This window comes from Vanrija pseudolonga, chromosome 5 (assembly GCF_020906515.1).
Source record: "Vanrija pseudolonga chromosome 5, complete sequence".
NCBI classification, from domain to species: Eukaryota; Fungi; Basidiomycota; class Tremellomycetes; order Trichosporonales; family Trichosporonaceae; genus Vanrija; species Vanrija pseudolonga.
In genome coordinates this window covers 1,537,064-1,557,741 of record NC_085853.1, presented here as the reverse complement: position 1 = coordinate 1,557,741, position 20,678 = coordinate 1,537,064, and the positions used below count along the sequence as shown (strand labels likewise).

The following is a 20,678-nucleotide window of genomic DNA, read 5'->3' as shown; positions in this document are numbered from 1 at the left end:
CGCCGTCATGTTTGCAGATCTTCCTCCTTTCTTCCCCCTTCCCCTGCCTTCATCGGCTCTCAGTTGACTGATTTACTGTGTTATATGCCTATCAGGTACTGTACAAGGTGTTTTATTCACCAGAAAGCCCGCGATGCATGTCGATAGCTCCAAACGATCGACTGAACGAGTGTGGTGTCGTCCAAACACCTGTCAACTGAAAGGCCCCCCCTCCGTTGTCTCACATCCGGGTGGATGCGTTCCACGGACTAACACTGTGCACGCTTCCCACACCGGTCCAAACATCCGAGGTTAACATCGGGGGAGCGAGGAAAAGGTGGATGGTGGGCCGTGGTGTGGCTCACATGCCCGCCACATTCTGCCCGTTCCGCTGCCACCTAGGCCCACTCTCCGTTTCTCAACACAACAGAAGCCTCTCCGAGCAGGAGCATTCTCTCCAAACACCAACGGCCAGCACCAACACGATGCATCTCCGCCAACTGCTAAGCACAGCCCCGATCGCGTCGCACACGCGTCAAACCTTGTCAAGAGGAACAGAGCTCCGTCGGGATCCCAGATCAACAATGCCCGTGCCAAGTATCCGTATCCGTCTTCCTCTCCTCACTCTGCCGATCGACACAGTTACACGTAGCGACACACTCACCGCCTCGTCTAACCTTATCCTCGTCAAGCCTCAGCCGCGCATCCTTGGCACCGGCCGGCCGACTGCACGGCAGTTCCCACTTCACCCCCTGTGACGACGCGTTTCACGCGTCGCCGTCGCCGCCGTGTCCGGGGCAGTCCCCTGGCGAGTTTGGTGATGGGCTCCGATGGCCGTCGTGTAGCGTTTCGGCGTGCCCGTCTTGGAGCTTGGTGTAGGTACAAACAAGTCCTCGACCAGAGTCTCGATGCATATAAGACGCGCCGCTCGCACCATGACAGCCCCACCCACCAATAGCCATGCTCACCAAGCTCCGCCTCCTCGCGTTCGCGACGCTTGTCGCCCCCATCCTAGCCGACGACACGGGCAAGAAGTGGGTTCCCGCCCTCCCAGATTACCCCGTCTCCGACGCCGTGCTCGGTTCCAGCTCGCTCAAGCGGCAGACATACACCTGCCTGCCCCCGATGCCGCAGTACTGCTCGAGGACGACGTGCGCGCCGGCCGGCACGCAGTGCTGCGGGGCTCTGCGCTTCTGCTACCCGGGCAACTACTGCCTCGAGAATGGCGGGTGCTGTCCTAACGGCATGCTGTGCTGTGAGTGCCGCTGCCGCGATGGGCCAAGCTGATATTAAGTCAAGGACGGCCGCCGCCTGTCCCCAGTCCGCCGCCCACCAAGCCCTCGCCGCCGTCCCAGGCCCCTCCTTCGCCCTCTGCCCCTTCGGCGTCCGCGCCGTCGTCGGGCCCGTCCAAGCCCCCGACTAACCCGAACCCGCCTCCTCCGTCCCAGTCCGCCCCCAAACCGCCGACCCCGTCCAACCCTCCTCCTGGCCCGTCCAACCCTCCCAACCCCAACCCCTCGACGCCGCCCAAGCCGCCCGGCAAGGTGTCAGGCATGGATGGCCAGCACCGGCGCACCGTCAACCTCGAGGACGAGATCGAGTGGGAGGCGAGCTGGGAGACGGAGATCTCGTGCGACCCCAGCGAGCGGGGCAAGAGGATCAACACGACCGGCACGGGGACCTGGACCATCACGAGTGAGTTGGGCCCACAGGCCTGTCGCGCTGACATCCAGACGAGGTAGCTGGCGTTGCGTTCTCCACGGTGACCGACACGGACGGCGGCGGGGGCGCCGACCTCGGCTTCACGTTCAAGCCTGGCGGCGAGGACAGCGGCGTCGAGCTCGAGCAGACGTTCGGGCTCAAGGTGCCCCCTCCTGAGCCGGGACCGAACGGGACGTACGACGGCATCGCGACTGGGTGCGCCATCACGTACAAGTATGCCATCAAGTGGACGGCCGGGATCCAGAGCCAGGAGATGGAGCTGGCGTACACCATCCCCGAGATCATGCGCCGTGCCGCCGCGTTCGGGCTGCAGATCAACAAGATTGAGTGAGTAGCTTCGTGAGGGCAGTGCTGACCGTGCCAGGCTGTTTGCGTCGCTCGACGACTTGAACGCCGCCGAGACGGCCAAGCCGCCCACTGTGCCGCCCACGCCCAGCACGCCGCCGGGAGAGAGCGCCAAGCCTAGCGACGGGGCCACGCCTAGCGACACGTACACCACCAAGCCTGACGGCAAGGTGTGCAAGGTAAAGCCCACTGGCAAGGCTCGTCGGCGCCGCGATTTCTAGCGCAAGTTGGTAGTTCATAGGCTAATGCGCAAGGCAAACCTTGACTCCTGACTTGAGATGTCACTTGTGGCCGTGGTTGAGCTGCCGCTCGTCACACACCTTGGACAGCTAGACCATTGTGTGCTCGAAGAGACTGGTTGTCGTGTAGGTGTGAGGGACGATGTGGGATAGTTTCGCACGGGCTCTGTGGCAGCGACGTCTGGGTGGCTGAACTGTCAGTCTGTCAGTCTGGCGACAACAGTCCGGCACCACGAATGGCGAGAACCTCTTCACATGGTCGCGCGTGCGTACATCATGTACCCTGCGTGCACGCTGCTTTATGCAGCACCTTGTGCTTGCAAGCACAAGCACAAAGACCCGAACGCACCTCCTTTGCCTTGGTTGTTTCCAACTTGCCGTCGGAAGCAAACCCACGCGACTCTCACGCGTCATGACGGCTTTTGCGCGCTTGTTGACCCAAAACCCGTCAAGGCAGCAGCGATCACCCAGTGCCAACAATGCTCCCTCGACGCGTCGCTTTTGCGCATGCATCTCTGCAACAAGATGCATTGTTGCACGCGTCACGGCGCAGGCATGCACATGTACAGCCCCCGTGCTACTGAACAATACTGCATCAAGGCTGCTGGACGCGTGCCAGCTCTGCCACGCGTTGTGGTGTCGGCCGTCCAACCACACGGTCCGAGGGGGCAGGCAGTCTCCGCGCGCCGCCGCCGCCGCGCACGCCGTGGTGGTGGTATCCTCCTCGCCGACTCTCCTCTGACCCAACACCACCTCGTTGCTGCACACTCACTCCCACATCCCACATCCCACATCCCTCCTCCCTTTCTACAACGTCGACTTACCCATCCTACCCCGCTCAGAGCAGCTCGCAGCCCTCGCCGGCCACCACCACGAGCCTCATCGCACAAGTAACCGAGCCAGACGCGTCCAGCCTCGGTGCATATATACTCGTCCTCGCCCGCCCTACCCTTACCACCCTTGGCTTTCAGTGTTTGTGTCACCACCACTCTTCTCTTTTCTTTCATCCTCGCAACCCATCATCAGATCCATTCCAAAGCATCATCGACACGGCACACTGTCGCAGCACACCACTCCCCAGTTCAACAAGCCCAGTGGTGCTGCCACCGTCACCACCCGCCGCGCTTGAATTTCCTTGTTGTTGTTCTGCAACTCGTCCGGCGCAGACTAAACCCACAAGGACCCCTCACCGCGCGCCGTACACCCGCCACCGCGGACACGCTGGCCCATCATGCCCCTCCTCAAGCGCAAGCCGGTGCTCATGCACCACCTGCCATCATTCGGCGCCATTGTCCAGCCTGTGAATCCACCGGCAAACCCTGCGGCCACCTCCACCGCCGACGGCCAGTCGGACCCCTCCGCGTCGGCACCACCAGAACCACCCGCCGCAGCCCCCGTGGATCTCCCACAGGACGCCAATGATGACGACGAGCAGCTGGACAAGCTTCTGACTGCACTAAACGACCCCGTGCTTGCCGCGCCTGTACCACGGCGTAGCAAGGTCGACAAGGCAGCCAACGGTCAACCAGCTGCCGTCAACGGAGGTGCCAATGCTCTCATGCCGCCGCCCCCACCAGGACCAAGCTACCGTGTGAAGAACGTCGAGGTGTTCTACATGCCCGAGACGGGAGAAATCTTTCTGGATTACGAGTGAGTAGGGCGTAGGCGCGTAGGCTGTGGGACCAGTGCTGACCCGTACCCAGGTCGTATGCTGCTCGGAGGGCGTTCTACGACTTGCCGTTGTTCCAATGCGAAGGTGGGTGTGTATTTATGGCTGTGTACTGACGACGACCAGTCAGCGGCAGGTCAGCCTTGTCATTCTTCGACGCGCGTGAGAATGAGACGTACGAGGTGAAGCAGCTGCACGCTAGGTTCCCCAAGCCGCTCAAGAAGGCTGTCTTGCAGTCGGTCCAGTTCCGTGAGTATCGCGGATATTTTATTGGCGTTGCGCTGACACTGCAACAGAGGTCGAGGGCAAGCTCGAGACGCTGGCGGACAAGATCTTTGAGCGTTTCGTCAATCGCTTCTTCGACGACGAGAGTGGGTCGAGCTGAAGCAAACGTCGCCCATGAGCCCAGCTGACTCCACACAGAGGTGTTTATCGACGTCCAGGGTGACAAGTACCTCGCCCGCGTCGTCCGGACCTTCCCACCCAAGAACTTAGTTTTACCCCCAGGAGTGGAAGCCCCTTCCTACCACCCATACGCGACTGACCTCAACATGGACCTTGCCGACGTGAACGAGCACGACGACCCAATGAAGTACTTTTACCAGGTCCGCCTGATCGAGGAAGGAGGGGATGGTGGCGCCGAGTATGCCAGCACCAACGGCGCCAGTCATGAGCCCGAGGATGATGGCAAGGGAGAGAAGTGGCAGGGAAGTGTGATGGAGGTTCAGGCCGACAAGATCAGGTGGGTGCAGGCTTCCGGAGCTGTTCACTAACCATGCCCAGCCGTGACCGCATCAACTACTCTCGAGCCATGCTCAAGCGCTTCATCCGTGACTGTGTCAGTCGTGACGCCGCAATCTGCTCGCCCTGGCTTGTCAAGAAGCCCGTCGCAGCACGGTACGCTATCCCAACCGAGATGCCCGAGGATCAGAGGCTGCGTATCGTGGAGGCCAAGGAGCGCCAAATGGGCAAACGAAAGCGCGACCGTGAGGACCGTCTCGGCCTACCTCACAGCGAAGACGAGCAGGCAGTCGAAGAACAGCCACCAAAGAAGACGAAAAAGACCAAGGAGGAGAGGGAGCGGGAGAGGGAGCAGAACAAGCTCAACAAGGAGTCTGAAAAGGAGCGCATCAGGCGCGAAAAGGAGGAGGCCAAGCTCCGAGAGGAGGAAGAGAGGAAGAAGAAGAAGCCTCTCAAGTACCCATGCGAGGGTGAGTTGACACGTGGTTGTGGCTTGTTGCTAACCTTTCAGACCTTCTCATCGAGTATACTCCCCAGCGTGAGGGAGCCTCTGGCATGATTGAGATTCGACCTACGCCCAACAAGCAGGTTCCATTTGGCGAACAGTTTGAAAAGTTCCTCCTATCCTGGAGCTTCCTCAACGTTATGGGCAAGCCGCTTGGACTATCGCCATTCACGTTGGACGACTTTGAGCAGGCACTCTACCACACCGACCCCTACACCGCACCGGTCACCCTCCTCGCGGAAATCCACGCCGTGCTACTCAATGCTCTCATCAAGGACTCGATCGACGGCCACGAGCCTGTGCGTCCATTGGCGCTCACTGGACAGATGCCCGACAATGACACGGACTACTGGGAGGGAACCAAGGGCGCGACTGCCGAGACCTTGCGTCCCGTCGTTGAGCCGATGGCCGAAAGCTGGAAGACCAAGGAGCTGTCTCGTCGTGACAACCGCAAGGGCTGGGAGAATGCGCTCGTCGGGTGCCTTTGGGAGCGCGCAACATTAGAGACCATGCCGCAGTACCTGGACAACATCTTATACCTCACGTTTGAGGACAAGCCAGCACCTACTCGCCCTACTTGGTCGACTGGACCCAGCTCAAATACTGGCCATGGCTTAATCGCGGCCAAACCGGATCGCCGTTACACCAGCCTGCACTTTGTGCACAAGCTTAACATTCTCAACTTTTTGATCGAGCTTGTGGCACAGACGGCGTTGATACGCGACTTTATGGAGGAGGCGACTTCGGCCTTGACCGAGGTCAGGAAGGACCAGGTCGAGCTGAGGCGAGACCTTCGCCGAGTGTGAGTGGCAAGTTGCATGATCATGCTGACATCCCTAGTCGCGCAGAGAGGGACGCTCTGGAGCCGAAGAAGGAGGAGGGCGAGGAGGGAGAAAATGGCGCCGGCGAGGAGGGCGTCGACGGCGATGGCGACGTTTCCATGTCTCTCGTCAAGGACGAAGCGTCGTCTCGCGCCGTCTCGCCCAACGGTCACGCCAACGGACACGACGGAGATGAGCTGGAGGGGTCCATGCTCGACGACCGCTCCCGCGCGTCGTCTGTCGCATCCGACATCGGCCGTGCAAAGTCGGGCGCCCAGCGTCGAAAAGCCATGCTGGAGAAGGCCGCTGAGCGTGAAGCCGAGGAGGCCCAAAAGCAAGCCAAGGCAGCACAGGAGCGCAAGGAGTCCAAGGCGAAGAAGGCCGAGCTCAAGCACATCCAGACTGAGAAGAAGCGTCTGGCCGACGAGGAGGCGGCACTCGACACGCAGCTCAAGCAGCTAGAGTACGACTTCCGCCGCCACTTCTACACGCTGCGGTCTCGCCCCCTCGGAAGTGACCGCTTTGGCAACAAGGTCTGGTGGATTGACGGCCTCGGCAGCGCGCCGCTTTACAACGAGGCTGGCAAGGTCATTTGGGGCACGGGGCGGCTGTACATCCAAGGCGCCGATGACCTCGAAGTCGAGTTCTGCCGAATCCCCGCCGAGCTGTCGGAAGAGGACACTGAGGCGCGGCGCGACAAGGAGGAAGGCGAAGGACGACTTGCTCCAGGCCAGTGGGCGACATACGACACTCCCGAGCTGGCCAACGAGTTCCTCTCTTGGCTCAACGTCCGCGGCACGCGCGAGATGTACCTGCTGCGCGCGCTCAAGCAGTGGTGGCCCGAGATTCTGGAGAGCATCACCCGTCGACGCCTTGCTCAGGGCCTCGATGCTGTGCCGGAGTCGGACCGCCGTGTTCGCCCAACGCGCCGAGTTGCAGGCGGCGACGAGCCGGAAGGGTACCTTGGCTGGAAGAACAAGCGTGCTGGAGGCGGTAGGGATTAGGGAGGAGCGCTAGCATAGAGGCACTCATGTCAGTGTCTCTGTCACTACATTTGCATTGCCGTAGAGCATAGCCATGGATAGCATTGGTGGTGGTTACAGTTGCAGGTTGGTGGTCAGTAGTCAGTTGGGACGAGAGTTGGTGGTTGCGCGGGAGTGGAGGTTCCGCCGCCTTCCAACGTCCGTCGTCGCTGGCTCGTCGTTCCGTTGGTGGATCAACGCCAGCTCGCCTCAATCCTCTTCTCGCCCATCTGCGCTGTAGCGCTGCCAGAGAGGTAGTTGTACATCAATGCTCATCACTACTACTGCTTCATTTGTTCTGCGCGTGTCAGCTGGAGTCGCGGTTGACGGTCAGCAAAACCCACCGGCGTTGTGCTCGGCGAAGCGGGCACCGACGCGCTCCGAGTGCTTGAGGAACTTGTCGGCGCAGTTCTGGACGCAGTTGGTCTGCGCGGCCAGTCAGCATGAGGCGAGGTGAGGGAGGCCGTGAGGCCGAGCGAGCGTTGGCGGGCGCTGGCAGAGTTGGTCGGAAGGGCACCGCGCGACGCCCCGCCAGCCTACCAGGACACCGGCAGCCCTTCGGCTCGCTCGCTGCGCTCGCTCGCCAAACCCACCTCGTTCGTCGTCAACGCCTTGGAGGTAAAGTCCTGGGCGCAGGCGTTGAAGCAGCGCTCAACGAGGCCCGAGTAGAGGCGCATAAAGTCGTCCATCTGGTGGGCAAGTCAGCTGCCGGCCGGCGGTTCCTCGCGCCGCGCCGCCCCGCAAGCACCACCCAAACCCACCTGCTTGCGCTCAATGACCTTGGTCATGTGCGCCTGCTCGGCCGCGCTGAACTGGGAGAAATCCATGGTGTGTGGTGGTTGTGGGTTGAGTGAATGACACTTCGGGTTCTTTGCGGACGAAAAATCGGCTTGCAGTTGAAGGGAGGAGGCCGGAGGTGGCGGCGGCAGTGACGGGCGGCGGCGGCAACTGGCATGCTGCAGCCAGGAACAGCAACAATCAGACAGACTGCGACAGTCGTCAGTGAGTCATTCCACAGCCAGCCAGCAGCCAAGACACGCCGCAACGAGCACAAGGCTCAACAACGGCACAGCGCATCCCTCAACTTTGACTACACCCACACCACCACGACGCCCGCAACGCGAGCACCCCTAACACACCCTACCCCACCCCCAATCAGCCACCACGCCGCGCGCTACGAGGAGCAGCAACATGCCGCCTGCAGTCACGGCTGCAGCGCGGCGGGCGAAGCGGGTGATCGAGAGCGAGACGCCCGAGTCGAGCGTGCGTGGGCTGTGTCTTTGCTGCCGCTGACAATGATGCAGGAGCCCGAGCCCGAGGAGGAGGAGGGCGACGACGACGGCGACGAGGAGGAGGACGACGGCGACGGCGATGAGGAGGATGCCGAGGACGCCGACGCCGACGCCGACGACGGCGAGGACGAGGTCGAGATGGAGATTGACGACGAGGTCGAGGACGAGGAGGGCGCCGAGGACGATGAGGTGGAGAGCGAGGACGCTGTCGGGGAGGATGACGAGGAGGAGGCGGAGGATGAGGACGACGACGACGCGTCGGCGGCCCCGAGCCCCTCGGGACTCAAGATCAAGCTCCGCGTCGCGGGCGCGGAGGAGGGCGGGCGGGGCAAGCGCGCGGCGGCGCAGAAGGCAGCCAAGAAGACGAAGCGGACGGCAAGGGAGGCCGAGTTGGGTGGGTAGCTGCGCACTCGCGTCGCCGACGCCGCTGACACCGCCGCCCAGGATCCGACCAAGACGAGATCTACGAAGAGGACGACCTCGACTCGCGCGCGCCATCCCCGTCCAAGATGACGGCGCGCCAGCGCGCAAAGCAGAACAAGGACCTGCAGGACACGCTCATCTCGCTCCCGGACGGCCAGCCAAAGGTCAAGCCGGTGCTCACCGAGGCCGAGCGGCTCCAGAAGCGCGAGGAGATGGCGCGCAGGCGCAAGCGCCAGAACGAGCAGCGTCTGCAGGACGAGCAGGTGGGTTAACCGCGTAGAGTTGCATTGCGCCAGCTCACACCACGCACAGGACCAAACGATCAACCGCCTCCTGCGTGCGCAGACGGGCCGCTCGCGCTCCAAGCTCGACGGCCCCAGTCCCATGCCCGACGCGGAGGACTCTGCCGCGGCGTCGGGGCGCGCGAGCGGCGTCTCGAGCCCGACGAAGCGCGTCGCGCCCCCGCCAGAGGGGGTGCGGTACGTGTCCCGCCTGCAGGGCGAGGACGTTGTGCTGTCCGTCGCCGTGCGCGCGGGGCGCGAGAGCTGGCTCGATATCGGCGGCGGCGGCGGCGGCGGCGGCGCGGCGGTGCCGGCCAAGCGTGACGCTAGTGGGACGTGTGCCGCCAAGGGGTGTGCCCTGCCCCGCAAGTACCGCGCTGTTGCGCGCTTCGAGACGGGCGGGTGCTCGCTTGCGCATCTGAAGGAGGTTGAGGCGGGGCTCAAGTAGAGAGGGGTGGGGGAGGGGGCCATAGGGCTCAAGAGGCGAGCTATGGGAGCTCGACACACCAGATACATGTTCCTAGTGTTGCCATTGCATATGATCGTTAGAGATGGTGGGAGGGGGAGAGCAGAGAGCGAGCAACGAGCGCGAGGCGCGCGAGGCAGGACAAGAAAGCAGACAACAGCGTACAGTTCGAGTCACTGGTGACAGCTCGAGTCGTTGATACGGTTCCGGGCCATGGGTGACCACCGCCACTTGCCGCTACGCAGCGCAACGTCAGTGCAGCGCGACGCAACTCTCATCGCCACAGCACACCCCAAGGTCAGTCTATCGCCACCCCCACTACCCTCGCTCACTTCCACACCCACTCGCACGCTGCGCGTGCTCGTTCCTTGTTCTGTGGAGACGGACTTCATCACGCTATGATCCCAGTCCTATGCTACCAAAGCCAACTACCAGCCGCGCACGTCGAAGGTCGTCGCCTCGCCGGTGAGCGAGCCGCCGTCTTACGACGAGGCCTGGGCCTGCTTGGCGGCAAGGGCGGCGGCAACGGCGGGGTTGACGCGCTTGCCGTCCTTGAAGATGGCGCGGGGAGGGGGGGCACGGTTCTTGCGCGAGTTGATGGCTCCGGGCTTGTCCGAGCGCACGCGGACAACCTTGGCGTGGATGGCGCACGAGACGCAGTAGGCCAGGCGGACGTAGAGCTTGGGGAGAGCGTACTCCGAGTAGACGGAAGCGTCGGAAAGGTCACGGACGGCGGCGGCCTCGACCATGTTCTTGACCGAGTTGCGCTTGATGGCCTTGTCCTGGGAACGGGGTTAGACGCTGGTCAAGAAAGTTGAAAGGTGGGGTGGGTCTAGCTGGCTGGCTCTCTGGGTTCGCAGATTCTCTCCTCGACGACAGCGGATGTCGAGCGCATCGTACTGCTAGCAGCTAGCACGCGTCCTCGCCATCTCGTCCCCGTCGTGTGATCCTTCCTTTCTTCACCGCCGTGTCGACCAAATTTCTCTCCGCGGATCCACACCCCAAGCCTCCCGCCAGCCAAACCACCACCATCGCCGCAATGCTCACCTTGGGAACGCAGCGCGAGCAGTTCGAGCAGCGAACCGAGCGGACGTGTCCACGTCCCTTCTTGTTGCGTCCTCCGCCCCTGCGCTTCTTGGTCATTTTGTCGACTGCGGTGGAGTGTTAGCTCGAGTTTCTCTGTTTCTGTCGGGGGAGGTTGTCGTCGCGGCGCGTGTCGTCGTCGTTGCGCTCGCTGTCGGTGAAGGAAGGAGGAGTGCTCTACCCACGTTTTGGTAAAGGGTTAGTGGTGACAAGACGGTCTTGCAAGTGTCACTTTGACAGTTTCAAGAGAGGGAGCGACGCCGGCAGCAGCAGACGGGCGGGAGGGAGCCAGCGAACCAGCGGGGGTGCGGCCTGGCACTGGGAGCTTGGTGTATTCAGCTAGAATTGATTCCGTCGAGTAGAATTGATCCCGTTCTGCTTTACTGTCGGCGATACTCTCTTGATCTCTTAACACCGACAGTGGACTTTGTTTAGCCCCTCAACTAAACACGTGGAACGCACCCATTTTGTTTATATGGTTTCCCTTTATGCAAGGACACTCATGAGGTCATTTGCTTGGCGATCTTGTGTCGTAGGTGAACGAGCGCATGAACCGCTGCCATCTTGCCAACACGCTGCATACTATCTACATACAGAACTCATGATATCGTCATATCGCTCGCATTCTACGACCCCACGCGAGCCCTCTGCGGCCATCTACGCTACTGCTGATCATGCCCGTCTTCTACTGCTTGCCGAGCTTGTTGCCGTCTCCCCATCTGTGGCCGCGATGTCTCGTGCCGTACTCGATCCCGGGGCCATCGTTGCCGTCGCCGTCGGGGTGCGAGAAGGTGGGACGAAAGTCGCCACGGCGGTCAACGTCGTCCTCGTCTTCCTCATCGTCCTCGTTGGCATTGTGCTCTTCGGCCGTCGAGTTGAGCAGCATATCGGCGGTCTCAGTCGTCGGGTACGCTCCGACCTCCGCGCCTGTCGAGTCCAACGCGGCCTTCCTTGCTGCCAAGTCGGTAGCGGCCTTCTCCCTCGCAGCGCGGGCGACGCGCTCACGGTCGGCGCGCTCCTTGACTTCCTCGCGGTCCGCCTCGATCTGACGCTTGGCCGCGGCCACGCGTGCCGCCTCGTCCGCCTTGGCATTCGACTTGCCAATGTTCTGGGTGCTGAGGCGAGATTGAAGCTCGGGGAGCTGGAAGGGTCAGCGGGGTACAGGACGGTTGAGGTTGACTCACAGCAGCACGAAGTGTGTCAGTCGCCAGCGAGAGCTCGTACAGCCTCCGCTCGGACCGGTCGAGCGCAAACGTCTGCACAAAGTCGTGCGTCTCGGAATGGAAGCCCATCTGGGGCGTTAGTTGTGTTTGCGGGCGGGTCTGCCGGAGGACCTAGACACCTACGTGAAGGGCGAGGAAGTCACGTCCACCAGGCGCCGCGAACACCTTGTTCTTGAGCGCCGGGTTGTCCGTCTTGAGGCGGCGATACTTGTCGTCGGGATGCGCCTGGATATTCTCCGCAATCTTGATGAGGGTCTGGGGGTGTGAGCATATGTGGGGGCGATGAGTGTGAGTGGGGTCGGCTGGGGGCGCGTCGGCTGGGGGCGCCTCGTAACAGGAGCAGGCCGTTCGGTGAAGCGTTCCGTTCCCAGCTGCGGACAGGCAGAGGGTGCCTTCGACCACAGGCGGCGGCACCCGTCAGTCGCGCTCGCAGGAGCAGCATCGCTCAGTACAGTGGGAGCTTGTCGTGAGGGAGTATCGGTATTGCAGCCGACGACGCCTGGCCACTGGTGGTGAACGCGAGCGGCTTGCAGTGCCTCGGCCTTCCTGCCTCCGTGCACTTCCCACCGTCCAGCTCTGAAGCAAACACGCAAAGGCTGTGCACCAGCTGCTCGCCATGCGCTCGCCGTCACCCGCTCGTGAGCGGCGACAGCGCTCATACCCCAGCCGTTCACTCAACACACGCCACCACTCACCTCGACACAGGCCACAGCCACCGAGTAGCTACTATCGCGAATAATCGTGCGGTTGAGGATACGCGCGAGCTCGCGGCGGCGCTCGTTCTCGTCGCGCGCCGACGGGCGCGTCCAAGGCTTGGGGAGGTGTGCAGGTCGGGCACCGAACAGCGGGGTCGTCGCGCCGGAGGAAGGCCCAGATGCGGACGTGGATGCTGGTGCGGGCTCGGGTGCTGCGGGTGCGAGGCGTGCTTCGATCGCTGCGAGGCGGCGCGCGCGGGCGTCGTCTGCGGCGGACATTGTTGGATGTTGAGTGAGTGAGTGAGAGGTGAGTGAGACACCAACAACAGGCAGGACGATGATGATGACGCGGTGTGTCGGGTCGATAACCGGCCGGAGTGACCGGTGGCGGTTTGATTCCGTCGTGGATGTGCGTTTCAGGCGTGTGGCAGGGCTGCAATCACTGCATAGCACTGGGGCGCACCAGCGAAGTTGCGCACAAGTTCGTGCCCAGGAAGGGGGGGACGTCGACGAGGCCGGAGACGTCTGCATCCTTCGTGTGCGGCGGCGAGGACGTGGCCTACTAGCAAGACAACACTGGCTTGGCTGTGACGTCAGTCGTTGACCACTGCCTCGGTGTGGCGGATCCTGAGTGTCCTCAACTGCTACCAACGGGTGGACAGGCCTGTAGGTCGGCCAATCATGCATACGAAGAACCCCTCCACACTGTCTGACTACTTTATCTTGACGAGGGAAGTCTTGGGGCCAGGGATGGCTCCCGGATCCGCTTCGTCACGTCGTTAGAGGGGTACCGTGCGTTCTGCTCGGCGGCTGGGGTCATACCATCGCATCTACACAATCAACCCGACGGCTGACTCTGTTGCTAGTAACCGTCTTGTATAAGTAATAGAGATGCTGCATTTTCCTCTACTCAGGACGGGTTCATGTAGGTAGCGTAGTATAGACCCCCAACACCGATGAACATCGCCAGGAGTAATCGATTCATCTCGTCCTTGTCGAATGGCGGAAGGTCGAACTCGGGGAGAAGGGCGAGGATGATGTCCTCTATCTGTCTCAGTTGTGTCCTGCAACATACTCACTGTCTTTGGTGTGGATATCAGAGGTGGAAATGGGGAAATTCTCGACAATTCGGCCAGTACTAGCCAGCGGAATCGACGGCGGGGTGCCCGAGGGGATGGCCCTCAGAGGAACCAAATGTTGGTGTACGTTTGTTGCAAAGCTGTTCATGCTCCGTATGTACATGCAGCAATCCCTGCGGACAATGGATTCGTGAACGTAGTTTAAGGGTCTAGCACTAGAACCTACCCGTACGCGCTGCGCGTAGCTATCAGACGGTCAACGTGCTCGATTCGATCCAGCTGTTCCCTCAGCTGATTCGTGGTCTCTCGCGTGTTGACCTCGGAAGGCGGGACATTTCGTGACTGAACATGGGCCTCGATGCGCTCAACCAGTTGCCTCAGTTGGTTTACTGCGCGCTGCGTCCCGAGTTCTGGAGGCGGGTCGTTGTGCTGCTGGACGAGGTCCTCGATGCGGTCCAATTGGTCCGCGAGCTGGTTCACCGATTCCTCCTTGCTGACCTCCGAGACTTGATCCTCAATGCTCTCCAGTTTCCCTCTCAAATCTCTTAGGGAGGTCTGGATCTTGGCGTCCGGAGTCGGACCTTTGCGCGGCTTTATGTGGGACTCGATACGCTCCAGCTGTTCGCTCATCTTCTTCAGCGATTGCAACAGGTCGTGCTCCGGGTTGGGAGGCGGCTTTCTGTTGCCGTCGACCCCACTTCCAGGGGAAGAGTCGCTTGCGAATGAGTTGAAGAGGCAACCAAAGCGTGCTCACCTTTCCCAATTGACCGTGAGCCTTCCAGACATCTGCCGCTACTTGTTCTAGGTACTGGTTCGGGAGGATGTATAGTACAAAACCAGAGAGGAGGGGGGAAGGCATATATGCCGTCTGTGGAGGGTAGAGACCAGTGCGGCGCGGTAGGTGGCACAGACTCATGTTGAGGAATCAATGCACAGGGACGAGGTGCAGTGTTGCTCGGGCGAGCTCGCGAGAAGGATGGGTTGGGTACGCGACGAGCCACCATCAAGAGTGGCAGTGTGGCGACGTGCTCCATAGCCCAGATGATCGACACATGACATCAGTCTTCACTAGTGTCCATGTACTTGAACTCCCTCCACAGCCAGGACGGGATACCAAGGAAGATGGAGAGGAGCATACGACAAGTTTCTGGGTCCCCGGAACCCGGTTGCCCATATACGAAGAGCAACTCGGAGATGTGATGATCTGGACACGGCGGCTTCAGTCCAGCCTTCGAGCATCTACGTGCAGACTCACGGCTCATCCGTGCAATGTCTCCGATACGAACGGGGAGATTCGGCGGAGGGGGGCCGAATGCGCTGAATGGATCCAGGCGGCCTGGCGCCGGACCAAGGGGCATAGTGGGGAGAGGGGTGATGGGGTGGCCGTGGCTGCTTGCTTGTCCATTGATCAGGCGAATACGATCGCAGTGCTCTCTGGTAACGCGCACCCCACTCAGCGTTCCAGACCTAGCTGGAGTTGGAGTCAAGCCAAACCGCACCTACCTGTACAAGTCGTACGTTACGGCGAAGCGAACAAACTCCTCGACCCGCGTGAGCTGTTCCGATACTCTGTCGATTGATTCTTGCGTGGCTGGCGTAAGAGGAGTTTGGCCGGGGTGGACGCTTGGTACTTGGGGCTGGAGGTTACTCAAGCCGCTTTCAACGGAGGTGGGGGCCGAGCCGAACGGGCTTGGAGTAAGTGAGCGCGCTACGCGCGGAGGGTGCTCACCCGAGCAGGTGGACGTAAGTGCTCATTCTGTGCTGTTGTCTGCGTGATGGATCAGAGATAGAGCATGTGCTGAATGGAGAAGAGGAGTGCATCAGCTTGTGGGAGGTCGAGGACGAGAACCCGGCGGATGGCACGGACTCGCAGACCGCCCCAGTGGATGCGTTGCAACCAGCACGAGCAAAGGCCACTGATCACGAGCCTAAGCCAGTGATCCACAAGGTCAGAGGGATCCGAGAACACCCCACAACAATCAAGAGTAGATGTGTGCATGCACTTCTGTATTGGCCTACTGGGCTCGCCTGCCTCAACTATGCCATGCTTAGAGAAACTCGATGCCGACACCGACGCCCAGACCGCGCGAGAGGCGCTCCCCCTTGCGCGCAATGAGGGGCATGGCAAAGTTGAGCTCGATTCGCAGGGGGTCAAAGCTGCGGCGTTAGTTGCTGCATCCAGGCGGCAGACATACCGGTAGATGAGACCAACGCCGACACTCAAACTTGGGTTCGAGTACATGCGCGCAATGTTGTCTGCAAACGAGCGGTGGCTGTCGTAGCGCACCACCTTGCCGAGGTTGAGGAACGTATGCAGCTTGAGCGGCCAGTGCTCCTTGCTGGGGACGGGGCCGATGAGGGACACGCCGAGCGCGTACGACAGGTCGCCGCCGAGCGAGTCGACGCGGTCGCTGAGGCCCAGGCCGCCGACCTTGAACCCGCGGACAGAGTTGGGCCCGCCGAGGTACGTCCTGTCGGCGAGGTACGTCGAGCGCTCAGCGCCCGCGGGAGCTCCGGGGGCGCTCGGCCCTGTTGCCGCCCAGAGGGGGTAGAGGATGGTGGTGAGAGATGACACGGAGACGAACTGGGGTTAGCTGGAGTGGGGGGTTGCAGCAGCTCACGATGTTGGAGCCGGGGAAGAGAGGGCGGGACGCCTGCGACTGGGTGGTCGACTTGATGAAGTGGGCGAGCTCGGAGGAGCCTGGAAGGCCGGCATATTCCTGTGGAGGTGAGCCTCAGTCCGTCACATTAAACCCACGTGAGTCGCCTTCAGCAGACGTCCAGTGGTGCCGGTGTGGGGGTCGTCGCGGGTGTCCGACGTCCAGGTGTGCGAGACGGACGCCTTGGTGGTCTGGAAGGCGAGGGCACGGACACTGCGGTCAGCTATCATCCTAATCGTCTAGCTCACCTCGCCGAGGCAGTAGGCGTGAGATGGGAGATATCACGCGTGACGTATTCGTACGTCAAGTTGTGGTTACCCCACGGCGTGATGGCCGCCAGGCCGACCTTGCCTCCCTGGCTCAGCTCGCGGTGGCTCGCGAACGCCGTGTTGTCGCGGTCGAGCGAGAAGCCCGACACCGAGGCGGTGAGGTACGGCGAGGCGAAGAGTGGTGTGGACAGAGTTGCCTGGTACGCCGACTTTGTCTTTGTTCCGAGCGACGCGTTGAACTCGAGGCTCTCGGCACCGCCAAACGCGTTGCGTATCCGTGCGGTCACGTTCTGTTTCGTCAGCGCGCGCCCCTGCGCATGCACTGGGACAACTCACACCGCCGCCCTCGTTGCTGCCAAACTCGGTGCCGGCCTTGAGGAACAGGCGGCCCTTCTCGCGGAGGGTGAGGAGCATCTCGACGTCGGCGGGGTTGCCGCTCGGGCTCGGCTCGAGGCGGATCCCGACGCGCTCCATGTCGAACACGTTCAGCTGGTCAATGTGCTGCACGAGCGCCTTGGTGGACAGTAAGATCTCGTGCAGCGACTGCGGAGGGGGCGGCGCGCCCGTCACACAGTCTGGGAGGCGCGAGCCGCCGAGGAACGGCGCCAGCAACGTGCTCAGGAAGCCCGTCCGCGTCGTCGGCGGGGGCGGGGCCAGCCTGATCGACGTCAGGCGTAGTGGTGCGCCCATGTTCTCATACACCTTGGGTCCTGTTAGCACCGCGGCGACGCCCACAGACCAGACTCACAATCTCGCCGACGCGACGCTGTGCGGCCTCGTACTCGCCGCGCAAGCGGCGCTGGAACTCGTCCTCCTGGTACTGGCGGACCTTTTCCGTGTCGGCATCTGGCGGGTCAGCAAGCCGTCGAATGCAAACAACCCACCATGCACTGGCCGGTCCCAGCCCGGTTCGCGCGCGCTGCGGAAGATGGAGCTCGCGAGCGGCGGCGTGATCGGAGTCTCGGGGGCCGCGAGGCGTTCCTGCTTGTTAGCACGGGAGCTCGGGCACACATCCAACGCACCCTGAGGCCGACTTCGACGTCCACCTCTGCGAGCTCTGCTTTTGGCGGCCCGCCTTCTGCGTTCGGGTCCATCGTGCGGATTGGAGGGAGAGTGTCAACAACAACGGAGGCGAGGCGAGTGCGACGATGATGACCCGAAGATTCAGTGACGGAGGGTGTCGGCGGCCAGTCTTTTTGGCCAAGGGCGGCTCGGGGCCCCGACCACCCTGGGGGGATTTTTGTTGACGAGTGACTTTGTCGAGCCAAGTCAAGTCAAGTCTGCTGCATCACTCACACCACAATGCCCAGGCCGGAGGAAGCAAACCTGCCCGCTACGAACGAGGGGTACGGCACGAGAGAGTACTGGTGGGTATGAAGGTGGGGCACTCGCGCTGACGTTGCAGGGAGGAGCGGTATACTCGGTACGAACATGACCTCGCCTCCCCCGCTGACACGCAGCGAGGGCCCAGACCACAACTTTGACTGGTTCCTCAACGCCGACTACCTCCTCCCGATCTTCGAGGAGCTCACGGCCGACTTGGGCAAGGAGACGCGGATCCTCATGCTCGGGTGCGGCAACAGCCAGCTCAGCGAGGCGATGTACGACGCGGGGTGGAAGAACATTGTCAACATTGACGTGCGTGCTGCGTAAGGCGGAGCTGACGTGTAGTTCTCTACTGCGCTCATTGAGCAGATGAAAGTGCGCCATGAGGGGCGCCCCGGGATGCAGTGGCTCGAGATGGACATTATGGACCTCAAGTTTGGCGAGGAGTTTGACCTCGTTGTGGACAAGGGGACGATGGAGTGGGTCTGCTGGGTTTGGTGGTATGCTGACGTCCAGCGCCCTCCTCACGACCAAGGGTGATCCATGGGTAGGTTTACGCCAGGAGCATCACTGACCACCAGAACCCGCCCGCGAAGGACATTGCCAACTGCACCAAGGAGGTCGACGAGGCTGTCCGCGTGCTCAGGAAGCGCCCGGGGTCCAAGTTCGTCTAGTACGTCCTCCGTCCTGCTACTCCCCTAACACTCCAGCTTCACGTTCGGCCAGCCCCACTTCCGCAAACGCTACCTGATCAACCGCGAGGGCTGGAAGTTCTCGCAGCGAACAATCGGCCCTCCCGAGGGCTTTGACTACTTCCAGTACCTGCTCGAGTGGGAGCCCACGACGGCGGCATAGAGGGGCAAAGATGGCATCAACAACTAGTGTAGAGAGTACAGCAACATGTATGAGTGTGATTTTTTTTTTGTTGGTCGGTGTTGATGGTGACAGCGGAGGGAGGCAGCGTTCTAGAAGTGGCCGGGAGAGATAAGATAGTGATGGCAACAAAGCGTGTGCGGAGGGAGTGCGTGCACGAGGGACCGGATCAATGCTCGAGAAACCGAACAAACTCTAAGCCCGTCTACATTGCGGCGCTGCTGCCGACGTCGCTGAGTGCGTCCCACTCGCTATCGCTGGCGCCAGCGCGCCAGTGCTCGTCGTCGCCCCACGAGCTCACGGACCGGGGGCCCGACACGCGGCTCTCGGCGCGCTCAGCCAAGAAGGTCCTTCCCATGGCCGTGACGTCGGGCACGACGAGCTCGACCGTGCTCTCGAGCGGCAGCGGGGAGATGGTGCGCGAGAGAGGCGTCGAGGGCGACAGGGCCGAGCGGGGCGTATACGCCTCTGCGTCGACGAAGCTCGACGTCGACACGCCCGAGAGGGACACGATCTCGGCGTCGTCGCCCACGACGCTGATGACTGGCGAAGAGCGGCCCGAAGAGGACAGATACGACGGCGTCATGGCGGGCGAGGCGGCCGACGAGGCAAACGGCGACACAACAACCGTGGCCCGCGACGATGGGCGAGAGCCGTACGGCGGCGGGAGGGCGGGCTCGGGTGATTCGGGGTATCGCGGGACGAGGGGCGAGCGGATGGGGACAGGGTGTACGAGCGTCACAGCGGCGGCTGGCGGCGGCGCGATGTGCGACACGGGGGCCGAGTAGTCCATGTTGATGAGCTCCGTGCCCGGTGTGATGGTCGCGACCGAGGCGCTGAGCGGCGTCGCGCCGCGGCTGCGCGGCTGGCGCACGGCATACGTGACTGGGATGTCGACAGGGTACGCCGCCACGCGCTCGGCAGCGAGCACGGCGCCTTCGTCGAGCTCGTACACCTCTGCCGGGCGGCGGCGGCGCAGCGTCGGGCTGCCGTCGACGTCGACGGCCGTGCTGCGCGCATGCGAGTACGCTGGCGGGCCGGCGGGGTGCGACACCTGCGCGACGGGCACGGGCACCCGCTCGTACCGGTTGTTGCTCGAGCGGTGGGCGGCGATGAGCGCGTCGATGAACGGCGCGACGTGCGGGTCGTACACGAACTGCGGGGTGTGAGCTGGGCTTCTTAGGGGGATGGGATGCTTGCGCACCTTTTTGAAAGCGTACGCCGAGCCCACGGCCGCGATGGCCGTGCCGATGATGATGGGGACGGGGTGCGGCATGGCTGACTGGTTCCTACGGCGGGGGCGGTGCTCCGGGTGGCGAATCGGCGCTGGGGGCAGCACCGGGGTAGTCACGGGTCGCGCGGTGCGTGGGTGGTGGTGGATGTAAGCCACTCGATGTGATGCGTGGGGTGAAGAAGAGTCGAGAGGAGGAGATGGGAGATCGCTGTTGCGATGTAGATCCTTGTTGGCTCTGGTTTGTTTCTCGGGTAGTTGACTTGTGGATGGCACGGGAACTCGACAAGGACGCACTCGTCATGTGAGATGCTGCTGCTGCTGCAGTCCGACGGATGTCACCATCCAACCTGATTATGCACAGGCACAAACGGGCTGCTGCTGTGCTGGAATTACTACTCTTGGAGGTGCCAGAGCCAAGACTTGCTCTCACGCGGGCCGCATGCATCTGCTGCAAGCTTACTACCGGCCGAGCGAGTCGCTCCAACTGAATAGTTAGATCGAGGAGCGACTCGCAAGCGGCGGCAGCGGCGTCGGGCGCGCACAGGAATAGCATTACGTCATTGCAGGGTGGCAATGTGGCAGCGGGGATCAACAAGACGTAGCCGCACGCGGGCTCTCACACTCACACTCGAGGCTGAGCGTGTGTTTTCTGCATGGCACGCACGGAGCTGTGCAAGCAGGCATATACAGTGGCATAGAAGGAGGCTTAGCCGCACAGTACCCACTGCACA

At 62.2% G+C, this 20,678-nt stretch overlaps 10 protein-coding genes across 10 annotated transcripts; 4 read left to right on the top strand and 6 right to left on the bottom strand.

The window, feature by feature from the left end:
• Nucleotides 1–939: 939 nt before the first annotated feature.
• Nucleotides 940–2,267, top strand: LOC62_05G007286 (uncharacterized protein; the record flags this gene model as incomplete). Its single annotated transcript, XM_062773805.1, has 4 exons — nucleotides 940–1,208; nucleotides 1,301–1,674; nucleotides 1,722–2,028; nucleotides 2,066–2,267. The coding sequence occupies 4 exons, from the start codon at nucleotides 940–942 to the stop codon at nucleotides 2,265–2,267; spliced, it is 1,152 nt and encodes a 383-aa protein (XP_062629789.1).
• A 783-nt stretch (nucleotides 2,268–3,050) lies between these two features.
• Nucleotides 3,051–7,114, top strand: ITC1 (Imitation switch two complex protein 1). The gene is made up of 8 exons (XM_062773804.1): nucleotides 3,051–3,935; nucleotides 3,989–4,041; nucleotides 4,081–4,203; nucleotides 4,251–4,325; nucleotides 4,378–4,696; nucleotides 4,738–5,165; nucleotides 5,207–6,002; nucleotides 6,041–7,114. The coding sequence occupies exons 1-8, from the start codon at nucleotides 3,517–3,519 to the stop codon at nucleotides 7,023–7,025; spliced, it is 3,198 nt and encodes a 1,065-aa protein (XP_062629788.1). The 5' UTR covers nucleotides 3,051–3,516; the 3' UTR covers nucleotides 7,026–7,114.
• Nucleotides 7,115–7,287: 173 nt separating this feature from the next.
• Nucleotides 7,288–7,903, bottom strand: TIM9 (Mitochondrial import inner membrane translocase subunit TIM9). The gene is made up of 4 exons (XM_062773803.1): nucleotides 7,805–7,903; nucleotides 7,637–7,732; nucleotides 7,388–7,469; nucleotides 7,288–7,341 (listed from the first exon to the last, which is right to left on the bottom strand). Exons 1-4 carry the CDS (start codon nucleotides 7,868–7,870, stop codon nucleotides 7,325–7,327), a joined length of 261 nt encoding a protein of 86 aa, XP_062629787.1. The 5' UTR covers nucleotides 7,871–7,903; the 3' UTR covers nucleotides 7,288–7,324.
• Nucleotides 7,904–8,054: 151 nt separating this feature from the next.
• Nucleotides 8,055–9,487, top strand: LOC62_05G007283 (uncharacterized protein; the record flags this gene model as incomplete). Its single annotated transcript, XM_062773802.1, has 4 exons — nucleotides 8,055–8,306; nucleotides 8,348–8,729; nucleotides 8,780–9,021; nucleotides 9,071–9,487. Exons 1-4 carry the CDS (start codon nucleotides 8,235–8,237, stop codon nucleotides 9,485–9,487), a joined length of 1,113 nt encoding a protein of 370 aa, XP_062629786.1. The 5' UTR covers nucleotides 8,055–8,234.
• Nucleotides 9,488–9,869: 382 nt separating this feature from the next.
• Nucleotides 9,870–10,879, bottom strand: RPS26 (40S ribosomal protein S26). The gene is made up of 3 exons (XM_062773801.1): nucleotides 10,774–10,879; nucleotides 10,553–10,656; nucleotides 9,870–10,287 (listed from the first exon to the last, which is right to left on the bottom strand). Exons 2-3 carry the CDS (start codon nucleotides 10,646–10,648, stop codon nucleotides 9,988–9,990), a joined length of 396 nt encoding a protein of 131 aa, XP_062629785.1. The 5' UTR covers nucleotides 10,649–10,656; nucleotides 10,774–10,879; the 3' UTR covers nucleotides 9,870–9,987.
• Nucleotides 10,880–11,145: 266 nt separating this feature from the next.
• LOC62_05G007281 (uncharacterized protein) lies at nucleotides 11,146–12,824 on the bottom strand. The gene is made up of 4 exons (XM_062773800.1): nucleotides 12,507–12,824; nucleotides 11,935–12,066; nucleotides 11,773–11,880; nucleotides 11,146–11,729 (listed from the first exon to the last, which is right to left on the bottom strand). The coding sequence occupies exons 1-4, from the start codon at nucleotides 12,783–12,785 to the stop codon at nucleotides 11,274–11,276; spliced, it is 975 nt and encodes a 324-aa protein (XP_062629784.1). The 5' UTR covers nucleotides 12,786–12,824; the 3' UTR covers nucleotides 11,146–11,273.
• Nucleotides 12,825–13,416: 592 nt separating this feature from the next.
• Nucleotides 13,417–14,215, bottom strand: LOC62_05G007280 (uncharacterized protein; the record flags this gene model as incomplete). Its single annotated transcript, XM_062773799.1, has 3 exons — nucleotides 13,417–13,550; nucleotides 13,586–13,734; nucleotides 13,812–14,215. The coding sequence occupies 3 exons, from the start codon at nucleotides 14,213–14,215 to the stop codon at nucleotides 13,417–13,419; spliced, it is 687 nt and encodes a 228-aa protein (XP_062629783.1).
• Nucleotides 14,216–15,564: 1,349 nt separating this feature from the next.
• On the bottom strand, nucleotides 15,565–17,667 carry SPAC17C9.06 (SAM50-like protein SPAC17C906). Its single transcript, XM_062773798.1, has 9 exons — nucleotides 17,537–17,667; nucleotides 17,399–17,495; nucleotides 17,263–17,360; nucleotides 16,851–17,216; nucleotides 16,494–16,804; nucleotides 16,344–16,458; nucleotides 16,207–16,305; nucleotides 15,781–16,169; nucleotides 15,565–15,742 (listed from the first exon to the last, which is right to left on the bottom strand). The coding sequence occupies exons 1-9, from the start codon at nucleotides 17,606–17,608 to the stop codon at nucleotides 15,634–15,636; spliced, it is 1,656 nt and encodes a 551-aa protein (XP_062629782.1). The 5' UTR covers nucleotides 17,609–17,667; the 3' UTR covers nucleotides 15,565–15,633.
• Nucleotides 17,668–17,794: 127 nt separating this feature from the next.
• EEF1AKMT4_0 (EEF1A lysine methyltransferase 4) lies at nucleotides 17,795–18,714 on the top strand. Its single transcript, XM_062773797.1, has 7 exons — nucleotides 17,795–17,881; nucleotides 17,920–17,937; nucleotides 17,975–18,152; nucleotides 18,186–18,319; nucleotides 18,357–18,387; nucleotides 18,422–18,513; nucleotides 18,551–18,714. The coding sequence occupies exons 1-7, from the start codon at nucleotides 17,817–17,819 to the stop codon at nucleotides 18,693–18,695; spliced, it is 663 nt and encodes a 220-aa protein (XP_062629781.1). The 5' UTR covers nucleotides 17,795–17,816; the 3' UTR covers nucleotides 18,696–18,714.
• Nucleotides 18,691–20,325, bottom strand: LOC62_05G007277 (uncharacterized protein). The gene is made up of 2 exons (XM_062773796.1): nucleotides 19,918–20,325; nucleotides 18,691–19,869 (listed from the first exon to the last, which is right to left on the bottom strand). The coding sequence occupies exons 1-2, from the start codon at nucleotides 19,987–19,989 to the stop codon at nucleotides 18,919–18,921; spliced, it is 1,023 nt and encodes a 340-aa protein (XP_062629780.1). The 5' UTR covers nucleotides 19,990–20,325; the 3' UTR covers nucleotides 18,691–18,918.
• Between the last annotated feature and the right edge of the window lie 353 nt (nucleotides 20,326–20,678).